The following is a 20,104-nucleotide window of genomic DNA, read 5'->3' on the forward strand; positions in this document are numbered from 1 at the left end:
TTGTATTGTATTCTTCAACTTTTCTTCCTTTCTTGCAAGAAAATTCTGACACCCAAAAAAATACTTGGTGAGAATGAAAGACAAGAGTATAAGAAAGTGATCGACTGCCCAATTCTATTCAGACAACACTAAAAGTTCACTATTTTTAGTGCCACATCCCTCTTCAAGTGGGCTTCTTTGGATTTTTCCCTTTTCTTTTTTCTGTGTTTGAACTTTGAAGGAATGAGTAAACATTTATCATACTCAAATAGTTCACTCCATTCCCATGTATATATTTACATTGTTGATTTGTAAGCAATTGGTTTAAACTATGATAATGTAATAGTTGTTTTTCTTTAGTTGCATTATTGATTACTTTATATTTCCTGAGTTCATTTTTTTTTTAATTTTCTGAGCAAAAATATTAAAACAGTATGTTTAATTCCTTATCTGCCTATTATTTTTAGTTTGAAAAGAAACGTAGAATGCTTTTGATTCTATCATAAGAACTGATCAGCAACAAGATGATTCTCATTAGGAGGCAAGTCAGACTAGACACCTCCTTCCTAGGAATTGTCATCCATTTATAAATTCAACATTTCAGGAAGAGAGATGAGAGTGTTTAAATTAAAAAAGAAAATCAAGAAAGAGACCTTATATATTTATATACACACAGAACCAGAATTGTTTCCCTTAATCTTGATAACCAATTGAAATCATAAATGTAACAAGTTATGGAGAATTGATGATGCAATCAACACCAAGCTATAGCTCTATGGCTTTGGAGCCTACAAAAATATGGTTGGCTTTTGTCTTAGGCTTTTGTAGGAAGCAATTGGACAATGAAGACCAAGTATTGTCCACATCAAGAAAACATATATATATATATATAAAAGATTTTCACTATATTAAAATCTCCCTGTGCTAGTCTAGTCTACATCAAGGAAGACACCATAATTGATATAAAATACTATACACAAAATGCCCCCTTTCAAGAATTTATGTATGGTGCTCCTTGCAAAAACAAAACCTTACTTTTGCGTGGCCAATACATCCAAAGATATCTTTGTCCATGGATTTAGATTTTGCATGATTGCTCAACCTGTTTACTATAGAGATCGAATCAAAACAAGTTTGCATGTATATGGTAAACCCTCGTGCAATAATAATGCCTCCTTCCTCCTGCTATTGCCCTTTCTTCATCCATAATTTTCCTTTTGATTCTCATACTGATATGCTATTATGAGATGGACCATTGGGGTTAGTCAGGGTTCCTTGCTAGCATTAGTTGGGTTCATTCTCCTACTTGTCACACTTACTTTGAATCCATCCTTATTATGCTTTTAAGAAATTTTTTAAAATGTGGTGTATATGTAAAAGTTAAAAATTTCAAATACATAATATTCTTTGTTTAATATGTAGAAAAATGGGGTTCAAAATAGATTAAAAAGGATTCCAATTTTGAAATTACAGCAAGTGTATCAAATGTACACTGTATATTTTAAGTTGGGTAATCAATCTTAAGGTTCAAAAAGTGATAGAACAAACTCTAATAGCATTATAAACCAACCCTTCATGATATATATATACATACACTATTTTTTATTTGTTCTATACATTCTTGTAATAATGATGGATTATAGAAATGAATTAACATTTTTTTTTTCCACTGCTTTATTATAACCCCACATCGATCAATTACACTATGCATTTTCCAAAAATTTGAGTGGAAATTTAAGTCTCAATTCTATCACATTGCCATATTATATATGGCCAAAATAACACCACCACCACCACCACCACCAACAACTAAAAGAATTTCTTTATTGTCGGCACTGGGTTTTCTTCCCACTCTTTTACTGAATTTATGTAAGAAGAGGTCGCTATAATGCTAAGAAGTATGATTACCCATTATACACCATCTTCTGCTTTGAATTACATTTTTATTTTCTTTAATTGGTGACTGGTGAGATAAGATTTTCCACCTATGCTAATGCAGATTGCAAGTCAAATGGTTTGACATTCTTTTTCTTTCAAGGAAAAAAGAAATTATTATCACTACAAGTCAAAAATGCCAAGTGATATATATGTATAGGAAAAGGATAAAAAGGAAGGAAAAACAAAATGCAAATTCTCCATTTGAGACTTGGCTAACCCAACAAGCAAACTAGTGGTTTCTTACCATGGGAATTTCAGTTTGGAAGCAAAGAATATTTTATGATGAAGACTTAGACCGCAAAAGCATTACATGTAAAAACAACAGTAATTATGTTTTGTTATTTACCTCCAATTATGAACAATTATCTTTAGTCTGATAAACCTATTTTCCCTAATTTTTTTAATGTTTTAACTCTTATGAGGTAATAGGGTCGTCAAAAATTGAATATTTACTTTATATCCAATTAGGGGCGGATGCAGCATTTGAAGTGAGTGGGGCTAAGAGTAAAAGTTTTACCATCTAGGGGTTGTTCTTCAGCTCGCTTGAGTCGAGTTGATTAGTAATGAATGGTCCTTCAGTTCAGCTCGGTTCGATTAAGTTTATGAATTCTTTCCTATCTAGCTCGGTTGGAGCGTAATGGATCTTACTATTTGTTTTTTTTTTTGAGCTTTTCTTTCACTTTGGTTTGAGTCCGTAGCGATAGTTCAATGATAAAAATTCATAAAATTTGAATTCTATATTTTTTATTTAATTTATCGACGGTTTTAAATATTCCCGACAACAAATAAATAATCAGTAAATAAGGCGCTACTAATCGGCGCTATATGACGTAGCGATGATCTACCGACAAATTTAAAATTTATATTTCTCAATAATTCTAAGACCGTCGTTGAAAGAGGGAATAACTTTCTTTGAAACATTTACCGACAGTTTTGGAACCGTCGGTAAATGTAGAGCATGCTAATAATAAGGCAAGTAGCATAAGTACCATATTGGCAATTGCTATACATTATGGTGGAGTTGTTTTATGCTTATTAGCAAAACAAGAATATATATGTAATCCTACCCTTTAGGAGAGCAGGGTAATAAGAGAAGCAGCGATACTAGCGTTGAAGAATGTGGTGCAGATTATAGCAATAAAAGGAATTAATGATGATTTGAGATAAGTACAATGGATTACTGTCATATAATGCAGCAGGTGACAATAAATCTTTGAATGGTCGGCTAACCAATAAAAGATTGCACCTTAACAATGTCAAAGTACAAAATTTGAAGGTGAAGCCTTAATTAATCATCAATTAAAACTGATCTTATAGATTGTCAACTAAATGATTTTTTCATCCAAACTTCAGCATGCGCAGCTACTTTACCTTTATTTCATTTTATTATTGGTGCAATCCTATCTAGGATGGAACTTAGGAGGTCATTTAATTAGCTTTGCAATATATAGTTGCCATTTTTCCTTTTCATACCCACTTCATTTCACCGTAATTGATCTAAACTAATGTTTTTGAAACCGGACCGATAACCGAATCGATTAAGCTGTCATTCACCGGTTCAATCAGTGCTTGATCGGATGGACTGTTAATTAGATCGAATTAATGAAAATTAGTTTACATTATATTGATTATATTTTAAAATAATTATTGTAATATTGTAATATTAAATTAATAAATCTTAATACTATCTAACAAATTCCAAAATTAAAATCTAAATAGTTAAAAAACAAGTTTAATTAATAGATGCATCCGGATAGAATCATAATATTTATTTTGGTTATCAAGCTTATAAATAAAATAATAAATTGTAAAAAAATAAATTATATACAATAAATCTTAAAAATAAACTAGTATTTTTCTTTTAAATGCAAGTTCTAATGATATAACACAAGATCATTTAACCTTTGGTGTTATGATATCTTTTTATTTTTTCATAATATCTTTTTCACAAATATATGTAAACAAAGAGTGACTTTCTCGATTTAACTAGTTAATTGTAAATCTAATTATTTAAAATAATTAGGATAGACTATCCATTGATTTTCTATTGAATTGGCCGGTCTAGTCCGATCTCTAAAATAGCGATTGAAACAATCATTTAATTTTTCATTATTTAAAAGAGAATTTCTAACCCTTAGAACTCACTCGAGTTATTAAAGATGATGTTAGATCATATAATATAAAAGTCTAGCACATGATATTTTCCTTTTTTTACTTTTAACTCTCCCTTGTATTATTTTTTAATCTACGATATTAAAATCAATAAGGGTATTTTGACATTATTGATGCAAAAAAAAAAAAAACTAAAGAATTCGAGAAAATTAAAACTTAAACCATCGGTTCGGTTAATTAAATATTTTAAGTTGACTTATATAAGTTCTTTGGGTTTGATTTTCTCAGTCTGTTAGTAGCTCTACAGTAATATTAACAAATAAAAAGAATGAAAATGGATGGGAAAGATGAAGAAGGTGGGAGGAAATGAAGCCAACCCCCCACTCCCCACAAAGGAGGGAAACCTAAGGATGGAGCGCCCAACCCACCACCTTATATACTTCTTTTTGCTCTCTTTTGACTATCTCAATAATTTATTTATTTTTCAAAATTCTTTTTTTTTTCTTTTCTATTTAATATGGTTAAGAATTAAGATGCCTTGAATGAGGCCCATTAATTGGTTCAAAATAAGCTTTTCATAAGTGGGTTTAAATTTTATGTCCAAGTTCAAAGCTATTATATATACTTTTGACTTAAAAAGTATTCATATATATGTATTTGTTTGTACATAATATTTATATATAAATATGAGTCTGATATATGAATAGGATTAGGCACCAAGCCGGATGGTCGGCACTCGCAAGGAGACATTGTCCTTTGCCAAAAACTTTTAAAGGTATGGCTAAGGTTTTGGCTTTTTCTTTTTGCAGCACATTAGAGAACAAACACTTATAAATGGTCACCCAATGGACTGAAAGACTAAATTGAATTTCTTAATAACTATAAAAGGCAAATTCCATGGAAGTTTCCCCCCCAAAAATTGCGGACCTTTTAGTGACATCAAAATATATGGTTTTCAAGTGATTGTTATCTATAAACATTATTGTATTTTAAATTACATAATGATCATTATATATATATTTATTCCTTTTTTTTCCTTTTCTTAGTCTTATTTGTTTTATTACCTAAAGTGTTTTAACATGGTAAAAGAAAATATGATAAGTTTTTTCGTATCTTAAAAATGCACTATCAGTTATTAAAAATTCCTAAATAGACTCTATCTATCACGTTATTCATAGACAAAATTAATTGTATAGTGATATGTGTCATTATCTATTAATTATTGATATTGATTGATAATAAATAAATCATACAATACAAATAAATTTTTTTAATAAATAATGTCACATATCAATTTTTAATTTTAATTTGTTTATAAATGACATGGTATAAACCAAATCTATCTAAAACTTTCTCGATCCATATTGAAATTGCTTCTAATTGAAACACATTTAGTTGGTTAATTTAATAATAAAATGTATAAAACATGATAAATGAGGTTTAACTTTAACATGAAAAATCTGAATCCATTCTCTTAGCATCATTTCTGGCTTCCGTAACCAAACCCCATTTTAATTAGTTTGAGAATTTAATGAGAGTTATGGGATTACATGTGTAAGCCTTCACTAAGTGCTTCATCACACAAATTTGCATTGATTTGGCAAACACGATTTGCCACCATCCAGGAATCAAATTTCACTTTGGAAGTACATATTGATAAGGATTTTATTTTTTCTGTTTTCCTTAAAAAAAGAAAAAAAGAAAAAGAAAAAAGAAGCTTTATCCAGCTATCTAGGGAAATATGTATATCATCTCTTCACCAATAATCATAGTGGATTATGTCATATTCAAATTTTAAGGGTCTATATTAGGGATGACACCCATTTAATATATATATAATATAGTCCCTATCATGCTTGCATTCATTCTTCTATGTCATTAATTATGAGGGGAGAAAAAGAAATGATCTATTTTCTTTTAATTCTTAACCAAAATATTATAGAAATGGGGATGATGCCCTAGAATGATGCAATTATAAAGGCTTTTTTTTTTGTTAGGGGAAATTATGAAGGCTTACTTGTCCTTATCTAATATGTATTTATTTTAATTTTTAGAAAGTAAGGAAGGAAAAATGACGACTCTCTTCAGGCAATCTGACGTGGTATTACATTCACATTATTCATATTCTTATATAATTTTTTTAAAATAAATAATACGATATCATATTAATAAGAATAGGTTATATTAGATGAAACAATCGAGACCATCTGCATTTTTATTATACATTTGTAGATAAATTTTTTACTCACGGATTACAAAAGTATATAGTAATAAACTACCTAGTAACTTTAAAGATTTTTAAGAACAGAGCACTAACTCGAATTATCAAATATAAAAAATATACTCATATAATCAATATCAAGTAATTTATATTAAAGTTCGGTTCGGTTGATCGGTAAAAAAACATTCATGGCAAAAATTAAATTTTCCATAGGGCAAAATTCAATTTTTTTTCTTTTATGAAATTATAAGATCTTTAAGAACAAAAACCAATGGATAATTTGAGAGAAGAGGAGAATATGCTGTGAGGTTCAATTAGAGAATCCAAATATGGCTACTTTTTTTATTTTTTTCTTCTTCTTTTCTGTTTCTATAGGATTGATAATGGACCAAACCTTTTATAATATGTTTATGGGATCCACTTAGGATTCAAATGCCTTGTCTCCACTTTGTCTCCCGCTTTGACCTCAATCCCTCTTTCTTTGTACTCTAAAAATCAAAGCATAACAAAGATATGTTTAGGTTGTTCTGCACCTTCATCATTTGACTTTTCTTGCCGACGAACCTATCGGTTTCCGCCACATGTTCAAGGGAGAAAAACATTAGGTCAATTACAATCCTTTTACAACAAGATAATTGCTGAGTTGTCAAATTTTAAATATGAGGCATAAAACACGTACTAATTTTAAATACATATTAATTTTCGAACTCATAATCTCATTTCCAAAATATTTTTCGGCTCTACTAATTAGTAGAACCCTAATTAAACAGCTCGGATTAATCGATACGCTGGTGGAAGATTACATTTGAAAGTGATGTGTATATTCTACTCACCAATTACCATATACATGTATATATATGTATAGGGACAATGTAGCAAAAAAATCAGAGGTAAGAGATGTGACTGTTTCACTTTAATAAAAGGCTAATCCATTATGCTGCTTGGTAAGATGACATTACCTCATTCAACTACTCTATCACACATACTTGGAGGTGGTCCATACTCTATAGCAGCAAATATCCACATTATTGGAACCTGAGATGACTTAGTTTCTTTCATAAAAGAAAAAAAAAACTTTTATTCGTATTGAGAACAACGATGCAGAACCGTAATAAAAGAAAAGAGATTTAAATTCAATTTTTTTTTTAAATTTTTATATATAAAAATACCAATCAGATCGTTCTGTAATTAATATTAAATTTTTATAATATATATATATATATAAAGAAAGGATAAAACCATGTACCAAAAAAGAGAAATTGATTAAGGCAATGAAAGCATAAAAATTGTGAGTCGTGTCAAAAACCAAGTGTCTGTAGTTTTATGAGTGAAAACCGACAAGCTTTTGAAATGGTTTGTTTGTCCCTATTTTCACCCACATAAACTGCTCTTAATAGTAATGTGCACTATACTTCTATATCTATTTATCAATATGCATTCTCTGAAAATATAAATTTAAATAAAATTTCAGAATTCATCATTCTTAATTCACTAAGTGCATTGCCGGCCATACCTACTCCTTCTCTTTTTATTCCCTTATATATGCCTACTTTCTTTCTTTTGCATTATGGTCGGTATGGCCTCATTCACATTTATATTCATATCCAAAAGCTTCTCACTTATGCCATTCTTTATCCATTGCTCCATTTAGTCACTTTAATGTTAGATTACTCTCTAAACTCATATTATTGTACGTAATTAATGCCCGGTATGTAAATTACGATGACTTATTGGTTATTGAGTTCATTTTAATTTTGATATTATTTAGTCACCTTATCATTAAGAAACTGGAAAGTTGATTTTTTCTATTTTATTCACCGATTATTTTTATGATATTTAGAAAGAATCAAATTGAATCCAAGTAGAAAGTGTAAATCATTAACTTTCCGTTGATCAAGGCTGAAATTAATTGAAACAAGTGACAATGTTTATAAAAGGAGGCCAAGATATGGAAATGACTTATAAAATCATGTTTGGTACTTTGTGCGCAATGTCGTTTTATATAGTAGAGGTTTTCCACATGCATGCCGTGACTTATAAAATCACTAACATAGTTAATTTTCTAAATTTCAAATTTGAATTTTTTTTTTTTTTTTTTTTTTTTTATAAATTTGGGTGATTAATGGTGGTCATGATGGCGATATAAAATGGATGGTTGTGATGAGTTTAAAGGGGATGGTGAGGAAGGAAGGAGGTGGTCAGTGGAGGTGGAAGGGGACCCTTGATGATTTGTAGAAACTGTAACCACCACTATAAGTGTTGGTTTCCTTCATGCAAATTTATGTTTAATAGCATATAAGAATTCAGGGCGTTTGATTCAAAAGTTTAATGCAGCTGTTTAAAACTAAATTAGCTATCAGTTGCAGATTGAATCAGTTTTATTTTAAAATTTCTTTTGTTAGCTGATAGTTGATTAGGTTTTATGTATTTATTTAAACACTATTATTCTTATTAAACTTATTAATAACTAATCGTGAATCTGGGTGTTGCATAACCATTATTATTATTTCGATTATAAAATTAAATTGATAAAATAATTTAATAATTTTTTTAATATTTCATATTAATCTATAATATTTTAAAAAATAATAGCAAACTAACTATATTTAAATGTCCTTCTTAATTTCTTTAAAGGTTTATTAGTATAATAATATAAAAATTATTTTAAACATATTTATTAATTAATTTTAGTATTATATAAATCAATACTATCAATATAATTGATATTACTATTTTCTAAAATCAAAAACTTTATTATATAATTAAAAAATAATTTATTATTGAATATAATATTAAAGATATAATTTAAAATATTAATTTTTAAAATTAAAACTATTATCTAATTAAAAAACTAATGTATTAATTAATATAATATTAAAATATAATTAATATGATATTTTTTAGGATAGAATTAATATTATTATCTGATTATAAAATTATTTATTGATTAATATACTATTAAAATAAAATTAATATCTTATTTATTAGGAATAGAGACAGTGTTTAATTAGGAATATAACTTATTAATCAATAAATTAATAGAAAAATTATAAAATAAACATAAATTTGAATCTCATGTATCAAAAATAGTACACATGTCAAAACAAAAATTTCATGTGTCAAAAGTTAAGCACAGATGTAAAAAAAAATTTAGGTCTCAAAAATTAATATATATCGATAATTTATTTTATCTCAAATAATAAAATATTTATATTTTATAATAAATAATTATTATTTTAAAATTATTCTTAATAGTTAAATAATTATAATATTTATAATTATGACTTTCAAAATTAGAAATTTTTATTAATAGAATTTAAATTTAATTTTTATTTTTTAAAATAATTTTTATAAATTTTTAATAATAAATATAATTGAGCTAGAGAATTTTAACTATAATCTTTAATTAATTTATATTCATTGAATAAAATAAATTATATTATTTAATAATAAATTATATCTTCAATGGTCATTTAATATACTATTAGCAACCGCTAATAAAATTTTACCAGACGATTTAATTTATCGTACCATTAGCCACCGACTACGATAAACCAAATAGGCCTACAATAATTAACAATTGAGTTGTTATACATTAATGTAAATTAATTAATTTTTATGATGTATTGACACACTTTATTTGATTCAAATGCATATTTTAAATTATATTAAATCTTAAATTTATATTTTTTCGTCATTTGTAATTAAAAGAAAAAAAAAAAGAACTCTTCTCTGTATTAAGTAGTATGCTTAAAAATATTAAAAAAAAAATTAGCTTAAAAATATTATACTTAAAGAAAAAAAAAAAAAAAACTGAAGCAGTTTCCTCTCGCTTTCCCTTATTTTTATTAATTTTCTTTTGGAAAGTTTGTTACCCTTTAATTAAATCTATTCTTTTTGGCTCATTGTCAACTTTTTGGTGCGTCCTCATCTTTTTCTGTCCTTGTTTAGTTTTATTAATTTTAAATTTTATGCCGTTATTATAGTTTTCTTTTGTGGAGATATAATTTATTCGATTATATATTTCCTTAATAAAAAATATTTGATTAATTAAAATTAATAATTTATTGTTGAGAAACTTATTCTCATAATAGCCATAATCTTCTTTTCCTTTTCTCTAATTATTTTTACGGTTCATTTTTCTTACTTTGGATTGAAGGTTTGACTCTTATCATCTTAAAATATTTAAAAAAAAAAGAAAAGGGTTTTGACTTTTCACCTTATCCAGTACTCAGATAATGATCTGGCCAACAGCAAAAAGCCAAGTGTTCATTCTATATATTCATGGAAAGTCTTCTCTCTCTCTTTATATGCAAATTTAATCTCAAGCTTGGAAAATGTTTTCCCAAGTAAAGATATATTCACATTGAGCTCATTTTCGTTCCCAATTGTTTGACTTTCATTTTCAAGAATTTCAAATGAGAATGAATGGCTGCTAAAGATAGAATTCTCAATTTTTTCTGTTATAAAATTTTGATAGATAATTGTAGAAAAACAATGACATTACTTATGGTTTAATTAATGAAACCTTGGACAAATGGGGCATCTATAATAAAGAAATTAATTTAAATAATTTTTCTTTTATTTTCATCCATGTCATTTCCATTAGAATCGTAAACGGTAAAGTTTTTTAATAGATATGACTCCAGAGATTTAAACTTGTCACTTTTAGTCAAAAAAATATTGAAATCTAGTAAGCGTGCACACTAGACTAGTACCATACTGGTATTTAAAAATGCAAATATTTGAAAACAGTAAAATAATTATAAGCATCTATTTATCTGAAAATGATACAAATGCATGTGTCCTGATAACTATGTATAAATTATATATTTTCAACTAAAGTAACGAAATTCGAACAATTCGAACTATGACAGATCATCGTACAAGTTCAATATAAATAAGAATTCTTGACTAGTAAATGAATTTCTAAGAGGTTACTCTATCCGAGTAGACAAATTGAATAGGATAAAAAATGGAATCCAACTAGAAGATTGACACTTTACCGATAAAGAAATGAGTCTGATTCTTATACGAACGAGGACTATCCTAGTACTATATAAAGAAAGTTTGACCTATAAATGTTAGATCCATCTCATAATTTTATATTCAATTATGTGTTCTCTATCTGACTTAAGCATCAGAATAGATTCAGGAGATCCACCTCTAATGATTTCTTTATTATACTTATTTGTATAATTTTCTTACTATACTTATTTACAAATAAGTATTTTTTTAAAATTATTTTTATTCTATATTTATTTACAGATAATCATCTTTGAGATTATCGTTCCAATTGTTCGCCTATGTAGTTAGGTGATTTATCATATCTTATTATATTTGCATTCATGAGGAAGATTATCTACAGGGTCTCATTTATCATCTTAAAAACAAGTGGAGAAGTTATTGGTTTTGGCTCTATTCAGACTTCTCTATTCCACAATTATATTCTGAAGTATTTGAACAATACCCCAAGTTCCTGAAATTTCTTCACTACTATAACCCACCCAAAATGGTGAAAGTTTCTACACTGCTATAACAGAACATGACATGACATGTATGAATTCAGACCATTAATAGCACCATTTACAACAGAAAAAAAAAAAACAAAACAAAAAGATGAAAGGCAATGAAGTGGTCATGATTACAAACAAACGAGATGAGGTGGAGTTCAAGAGTTTCCAACTGTCATATATATTAGCATGAACAATAAATAAAATTTTAAAAACTAATCCTAGAGAGAAGCAAAATTCAAATAAAAATAACAGGACCTAATTTATTTAAATTTAATTCTCTAAAAGAATAGTTCTTAAAATTCAAATAGAGTTGTAATCATTACCCATCAATCATCAGCATCATCATGCAAATCTTTTGTTTTTTTTTTTTTTTTATAAGAATTGGTTTGGGCTATCAATTTATATTATAAACTTAAATTGAATTAGTTTTACGACAACCTGCCCAAGAAAAATAGTGTAATAAGGGGTAGAAAGTAACAGATAAAAAGCACTTTCTGACAGGTTTTAAATATAGCAGACAACTTGAGTACGAAAATTCATAAATAAATAGATGAATTGAAATGTATATCAAAAAAATTACTGATAATATTTATATATAAAGAATTAAAATCAATCACACAATACACTTTTTAATCTTTTTCAATTTTTAGTTCAAGAGTTAAATGAACTCTAAAATTAAACATATCCGGCTTAGAAAAATTGTAAAATAAATTTTTTATTAAATTTTTTAGTTCACTAGTAGATTAAAATTGTGAGCCCAATAAAGATTAAAAAAGATAATATCTCGTCTAATTTGAATTCGAATTGTAAAAGCAAATTTTCTTTCGTAGTTTGTAGTGCAAGGACATACCGGGTGAAAATTCATAATTATATGACGGTATATGGCTCAGAGAGTAATCCAATAGCAAAGAGTGAACGCTAGGTGAGATGTCTAGATAAGAAGTGCATTCTAACAGACTTTTAGAATGACAGACCTATAAGATATAGGGATGCATGAATGTATTGAATTTTGAATAAAAACTGAGATAAAAAAAAAATGGCTAATAGTATACATGTAAAGAATTAAACTTAAACACACGGGACATATTTTGATCATTTGACTTGTAAGCTAGAAGAACTTTAAAATTAAATATATTATATTCAAAGAAAATAAAACAGGTAATCTGACTTTCGGGTGAATTTTTGAAATCATCAAAAAAGACAAAATCATAAAGCTAATAAAATCAAAGTGGATAATATCTCATATATTTTGGATCCGAATTATTATTGATTAAGCATGGAAACAATATAGAGGCAGGAAGTCTGTTATAGAAAAATCAACATGCAAGAGTAAGGCAAAAATTGCTATAGAACTTTAGAGTGTCTCACATCACATTGATATCAACATACTGAATAAAAGCAAAGCTTTACATTATTTATAAATATACATAAAGAATATTAGATTAGAAAACATGAAGCTCGTGGATTTTGTGGTCCTTTCTTTTGTGGTGACATGATGGAAAAATCTAAAGAAAGAGCTAATGAGGTAACATAATTGTTACCACATTTCATAATGAATATAAAATTCATGTAATTAATTGGATTGAACCAAGAAAGAAGAAAAATAAAGAATGTGGACCGCCATTAACAAGGCCGCAAAAAACACCACTATAAATGTCAACTTTAAGCAATAAACTACAGCACACAAACTCTCCTATCAAACCTTTCCTAATTCTTCTTCTTCTTCTTCTTTTTAAACCTAATTATTATCGTTCACTCATTTTAAAAGTATTAATACTGACGAATAATAAATTAAATTCAGGATTTTTCTAATTCTCGTGAGTGAAAATACGTGTCACCATCTACGCGTAATCCTAAATTCGTTTCGCAGAGAGGGAAAACGCCTTTTTCCTGTTACAAGTGTTATCCACGTAGTTGAAGCGCGTGTGGGTTTTCATTCCTTTTTTTTTTTCAAAGGCAGTTTCATTACAAGCTTTCGCCTTCTCTCCTCTTCCTTCTCCTTATTCTTATATATTTCGGACAACCCACTTGCCTCAATTTCAGCATAGAGAATTATCAGACAATAAACTTTGGTTTCAGTTTCTGTTCTCATTTCTTTCTCCTCCCTCTATATATATATATATATTTTCCGAGATTCTTCAACACATAAAGAAAAGAGAGAAGAAGAAAGCATGGAAATGAGTAACGCTCGTAGTAATAACAAGAGAGGAGAGCTGAAGATGAGTAGTGTTGTTAGTGAAGAGAGTGGTACAGTTGATTGGAGAGGCAGACCTTCTAACCCTAACAAGCATGGTGGAATGAGGGCTGCAACATTTGTTCTTGGTACGTCTCTTTCTCTTTTTCAGTTATATAATACTATTTTTTTTTTTTTTTGATATTATAGAATTCAAGAACACATGAGATATGTGTGACTACGTACGCAGTTTTGCTTGAGAGATCTTGCTCATATACTGTTCATGGAGGTTTTCTCATATACAGCCCCAGATTTTTCTTTTCTTCGGACGCCGATGAATTGAGATATACACTTACTTACTGTCAGGATCGAAAATTCTTGTAATTAATGTGGGATTGTATGGGAAGGTTTTGAATGACGATTGAAGAATGAGAGTGAAGATGCTTCTCTCCATTTTGCTTATATGAAAAGGCTTCTTATTATTTATTTTTAAGGGAAAAAACAAAAACTAATATTGTTGATGCTCATTAATTAGTACATAGTATGACTTTTTTCAAATTGGGTATATACTACACAAGATTGATGGTGAAAGCAACAGGAGTCAACAGTATTGAAAATTCTACAACATAAAATATGAACATGATTTGCTCTCTCTCTCTCTCTCATTTTATTTTGACCAAGTGCTTTTAAGTATCAATTAATTGTTGAAAGTTGAGCTCAAAGACTAATCATTAATTGTTGAATAATAGTTCTTGTTTCTTCTTTCTTTTATTCTTTCTCAATGGAATTAACTATTTTGCAGGGCTTCAAGCATTTGAGATAATGGCAATAGCAGCAGTAGGGAACAATCTGATAACATATGTGATGAATGAGATGCACTTCTCTTTGTCAAGTTCTGCAAATATAGTGACAAACTTTGTTGGAACTGTCTTTATCTTGGCCCTCCTTGGTGGCTACCTTTCAGACTCTTACCTTGGGTGTTTCTGGACCATGCTTATCTTTGGTTTTGTGGAACTTTCTGTAAGTTGTTCCTTTCTCTCAAATCAGCCTTTTTCATTCCCTTCAACCCCACTTTTTGTCTCTCTAGCCATACCTCTCAACCTTTTCTTTTTACTTGCTTCTTATCATAAAAGTCTGTGTGCATTATGCACACGAGTGTTCCACCATTAGATCGATGAGACTTAAAGGTCCCTTCGGATAGATATTTTCAATCAAAGATTAATACAGACCATTCAATATATTAATCTTTAAAATAGGCAAATTGATATTTAATGTAATAGTGAAATTAAATTGTCTATTTTTCTTACCTAATTAATGTTTTTTTTTTTTCCTTTTGGCAATGGATTTTGTAGGGTTTCATACTACTGTCAGTCCAAGCTCATCTTCCTCAACTGAAGCCACCTCAGTGTAATATAAATGTTGAGCAGTGTGTTGAAGCAAAGGGCTTCAAGGCTTTGATATTTTTTGTAGCCCTATACTTGGTGGCATTAGGGAGTGGATGTGTTAAACCAAACATGATTGCTCATGGGGCAGACCAATTCAATCAGAACAACACAAAGCAATCCAAGAAGCTTTCAAGCTACTTTAATGCTGCATATTTTGCTTTCTCCATGGGTGAACTTATTGCCCTAACAGTTCTTGTATGGGTCCAGACACATTCTGGGATGGATGTCGGCTTTGGTGTCTCTGCTGCTGCTATGGCAATGGGACTTATCAGCTTGGTTTCTGGTACTTTATATTACAGAAACAAGCCTCCTCAAGGAAGCATTTTCGTCCCCATTGCTCAAGTAATTATTCATCTTAATCTCTTTTAATTGATTTCTCTATAACTGGTATGTAATTTTATGCACATATATATATATTTTTTTTTTCTTTGCTTCATGTTTTCTTCCTACTATTACATGTGGATACTGACCATTGATGCCTAGTTGCATTTATGTAATTTCTTGTGTGTCACAAGTCACTATTAGATTGTTGATTATGACCCTAAACATATATTGTTTATATAATTATCTAGCTAGTGTCCATCAGGAATCTATATTGATTTAGTGGTTTTCGATGTTTAGCCTTAATTTGTGGGCTTAACAGTTTAATTCTGCTGATTAACATGTGTATTAGGGACAAAATTAACCTATAATATATTTTTCAGCTTTTTTTTTTTTTTTTTTTTTTTTTTTTTTTCTGGTTCTGCTTATACTATTAGAGACAAAACTAACATGTGCATTATTGGGCACCATTAAAAAGGTTTGTCTGCTGACTAATGGTTACAGAAAATAGTTTTTAATGCAGTTTTCCTGTAGCCACAGCATAATCATCATGTATATATTGAAGCATTCATCTTTGTGACATTATTCTAATTGGATTCTCTTTATCCTTTCTGCAATTGTATCAGGTTTTCGTGGCTGCCATATTAAAGAGAAAACAAGTTTGTCCATCTAGTCCAGATATGCTACATGAAAGCCAAAACAATGTGCTAAACAATAACATAGTTGGACTATCTTCTGACTCTGGCAAGCTATTACACACTCAAAGGTTCAGGTAATTCAAAATTCTTATCAATATTGGTTATGATGTCATATGTACAGTACCTCCATTATTAGATCAAAATAACTGGGAATTATTGCTCTATTTTTAATTCATGAATGTTTTCTATTGCACAAAATGGTATCTATAGTCACTCGAGTTAATTAGTTAGCCATACATTTTTATATTAACATGATAAATTTCCTTGTGACATTTATATCAGGTTCTTGGACAAAGCCTGCATCAAAACTCAAGATGTGTCTAATACAAAAGAGAGTCCATGGAGATTATGCACAGTGACACAAGTGGAGCAAGTGAAATTACTAATATCAGTAATTCCAATATTTGCATGCACCATCCTTTTCAACACCATTTTAGCTCAACTCCAAACATTTTCAGTCCAACAAGGAAATTCCATGGATACCAATCTCACTAAATCCTTCAAAATCCCACCAGCTTCACTTCAATCCATCCCTTACATTATCCTTATAGTAGTAGTCCCTTTATATGACACTTTCTTTGTCCCTTTTGCAAGAAAATTCACAGGTCATGAATCAGGAATAACCCCCCTACAAAGAATAGGTACTGGCCTATTTCTTGCAACTTTCTCCATGGTTGCTGCTGCTATCATGGAGAAGAAGAGAAGGGATGAAGCCGTAGATTCGAACAACATAATATCAATCTTTTGGATAACTCCACAGTTTTTAATCTTTGGATTATCAGAAATGCTCACTGCAGTAGGTCTAGTTGAGTTCTTTTACAAGCAATCTTTAAAAGGGATGCAAGCATTCTTAACAGCAATGACCTATTGCTCATATTCATTTGGATTTTATTTGAGCTCTTTGTTGGTTTCTTTAGTAAACAAGATCACTTCAGGTTCTTCAAATAAAGGTTGGCTAAGTGAGAACAACCTCAACAAGGACAGGCTTGACCTCTTCTATTGGTTGCTAGCAGTTCTTAGCTTCCTCAACTTCCTCAACTATCTCTTTTGGTCAAGATGGTATTCTTATAATCCATCTATGTCAAGCTCACAACAACAGCATGGGACAAATGGGGATCACTACTTTGACAACTATAGCTTCAATCCTTCAAAAAGTATTGGAGATGAAAGCATACCTTAGTTAAAAGAGATAACATAAATAATAGGAAATGAATATGTCTGCTTGAAATTATCTCTATAGGCTTGTATTATATATAAGTAAAGAATTATGAGGCAAAAAAATTGTTAGAATGGATTATCTCCGCCCTTTTCTCTGTCATTATTGCTTCTTGTCTTTTCTTACCACAGGTTTCTGTTTCTTTTTTTTCTTTATGGGGCTATGCTACAAGTTTTATAAAACTATTACAAGAATCTTAAACTTAATGCAAAAGAAAATGACTAATTAGAATATGATTTTTCAGTTTAGCACTAATTTATTGGAGACGCATATTTGGAGGAGAAAAGAAGATACACTTTTGAAGAGGGTCCCAAATGATCCAAGAAGAATTGTGCATATAAACTCATTGTCTTTACAAGATTCATTGCATTCTCCTTCTGTTTCTCCTCTGTCTATCAATTTATTCCTTTAATCAATAATGCAATGCGCTTGATCATGGGTACCCCATAAATTTTTCTTTGAATGATACAAATGAAAAGAAAGGAATATGATAGTGCTTGGCTAATGCTGTACTACTTGAAGAAAAGACAGATCTTTTGGAGCAATCTAACTACTGCTAATGTGATGCATGTATATGGAACATAATCAAGACTCTATCAATAAAGTCAAAAAGCAAAAGTTATCTTAGCAATGGAGAGAAAGAGAGATGGCCTATCAGAGATTGAACCAAAAAAAAAAGTACTAATAGATATCTGTTGTTCCCATTTTTTATAGTTGTTTTTCCAAGTCAAATTACCTTATACTAAAAGACATGCCTGAAACATGTCTTGATGTTGGAGATAGATAGGCCCCCCCCTCACCTGCAAAAAATAATAATAATAATAATAATAAGAAGAAGAAGAAGAAGAACCCTATATATACACTATGGCTGGATATTCATCAAGATGTGGGCTGAAAGACAGGCATGGTTCCCGGGTACTTTCCAAAGAGATGGAGTTCCATATTCCTTTTGGTCATCAATTGGATCATGGCTTGTTTTACCATAACAAGCATAGGATCCCGAAAGAGAGTAATGAAGAGATATGAGAAGTGGCCAAAAAGATGAAAAGAAATGTACATTATGAGCCTATATAGTTACATATATAGTATTTTCTGTTTCCTTACATGTGAAGCCTAATAAAATAAAGTATACATTGAACATGGCTATGGACATTCAAGAGGTACTTGGTGACCCTAAAGGGCATGTCCCGCCATCAAAGAAGTTGTGGTGGTAGAGCAAGAAAGTGCAGAAGGCAGTAAAAGTAAAAGGGAATAGCATAAGAGACTGCCTAAGTGTGATAGCAATGAGGCTTATAAGTTATAAGCAATACAGGAAAGCAAAAAAGGGAAGGAAAAAGCCCGTAAGCCAAGCAAGAGTACACTCTCATAAGAAGATTTTTGTTATGATCCCAGTTGGCAAAGTATGAGATGTAGATTTCACATTGAAAAAATGAAATTCTAATAAGCTTTATACGGACTTAGTCTCTCCCACCTTCATGGTTAGCTTTTTTAAGGTCTGGGTCTCCTAATTATCTGTGTCTTGTAGCTTTAGGTTATAACAACGAGTAACAGTAATGGAAACCAAGAAAGTTGAGAAAGAATTTAAGAGAGAAGAAGAAGAAAACAGAGTTAAATGGGAGAGAAAGAGAGATTGAGATACAGAATCAATGGTATTATTATTCAATGAAGGGTACGTATAAATTCGGTTGAGTATGTATTTAATTCTCCCAATTCAGCTCAGTCACATGTACGATTAATGAATACATACGATGTTGTCATGAAAGCTAACTCAACAATCTATATCTTTTATATATATATATATATGAAAGCAATCTTCTTGTCAAGTTTTCTATAAATTTTTTTACATTTTGATGAATTTAATTTATTATTGAAAAATTTAAATACATAAATTAAATAACTTTTTATTAATTATTATATAACTCTTCATTAACCATCATTTAATAATATATTTTAATTTACTTATTATTAAATGCTCCAATAATTATGTAAAAAAATTTACGTTATTGATTTCTTATGATTCTTTGTTTGAAGTTTTGTTCTCTTTAAGATGAATAAAGGCTTTTTTTTTTTTTACATTTTTGTCAATGCATATATATATGTGTGTATGTGTGTGTCTATGTATATCTTAAATTTATACTTTTTCAAATTGAAATAGTATATTTATTTTATTTTTTAATCAATTAAATGAAACATTATACTTTTTTATTCTTATTTTTAATTGAATTTGATTATTTTACATGTGCTACTTTTTATTTATACTTTATTACTCGATATGTATATAAATTTTAAATTACTTATTAATTGAAGTATTTATATATATATATCCTAAATTTATACTTCTATTCAAAGTAAAATTGTATTTTTATTATATTTTTAATCAAGTTAAATGTAACATTTTATTTTTATTATTCTTATCTTTAATCGAATCTGATTATTTTATTATTCGATATGTATATGAGTTTCAAACTATTTATTAATCAAAGTA

At 29.1% G+C, this 20,104-nt stretch overlaps 1 protein-coding gene across 1 annotated transcript; it reads left to right on the forward strand.

Moving 5' to 3' along the window:
- Positions 1 to 13,753: 13,753 nt before the first annotated feature.
- Positions 13,754 to 17,721, forward strand: LOC8262561 (protein NRT1/ PTR FAMILY 4.3). The gene is made up of 5 exons (XM_048376193.1): positions 13,754 to 14,088; positions 14,742 to 14,959; positions 15,292 to 15,726; positions 16,332 to 16,477; positions 16,686 to 17,721. Exons 1-5 carry the CDS (start codon positions 13,938 to 13,940, stop codon positions 17,581 to 17,583), a joined length of 1,848 nt encoding a protein of 615 aa, XP_048232150.1. The 5' UTR covers positions 13,754 to 13,937; the 3' UTR covers positions 17,584 to 17,721.
- Positions 17,722 to 20,104: the final 2,383 nt, after the last annotated feature.

Source organism: Ricinus communis, chromosome 6, assembly GCF_019578655.1.
Source record: "Ricinus communis isolate WT05 ecotype wild-type chromosome 6, ASM1957865v1, whole genome shotgun sequence".
NCBI classification, from domain to species: domain Eukaryota; kingdom Viridiplantae; phylum Streptophyta; class Magnoliopsida; order Malpighiales; family Euphorbiaceae; genus Ricinus; species Ricinus communis.

Bases quoted from the DNA above. Each gene is read 5' to 3' on its own strand.
- LOC8262561 (XM_048376193.1), top strand. From the start codon at position 13,938: ATGGAAATGAGTAACGCTCGTAGTAATAACAAGAGAGGAGAGCTGAAG. The intron at 14,089-14,741 runs GTACGTCTCTTT...ACTATTTTGCAG, and splicing joins GGCTGCAACATTTGTTCTTG to GGCTTCAAGCATTTGAGATA. The intron at 15,727-16,331 runs GTAATTATTCAT...CAATTGTATCAG, and splicing joins TTTTCGTCCCCATTGCTCAA to GTTTTCGTGGCTGCCATATT.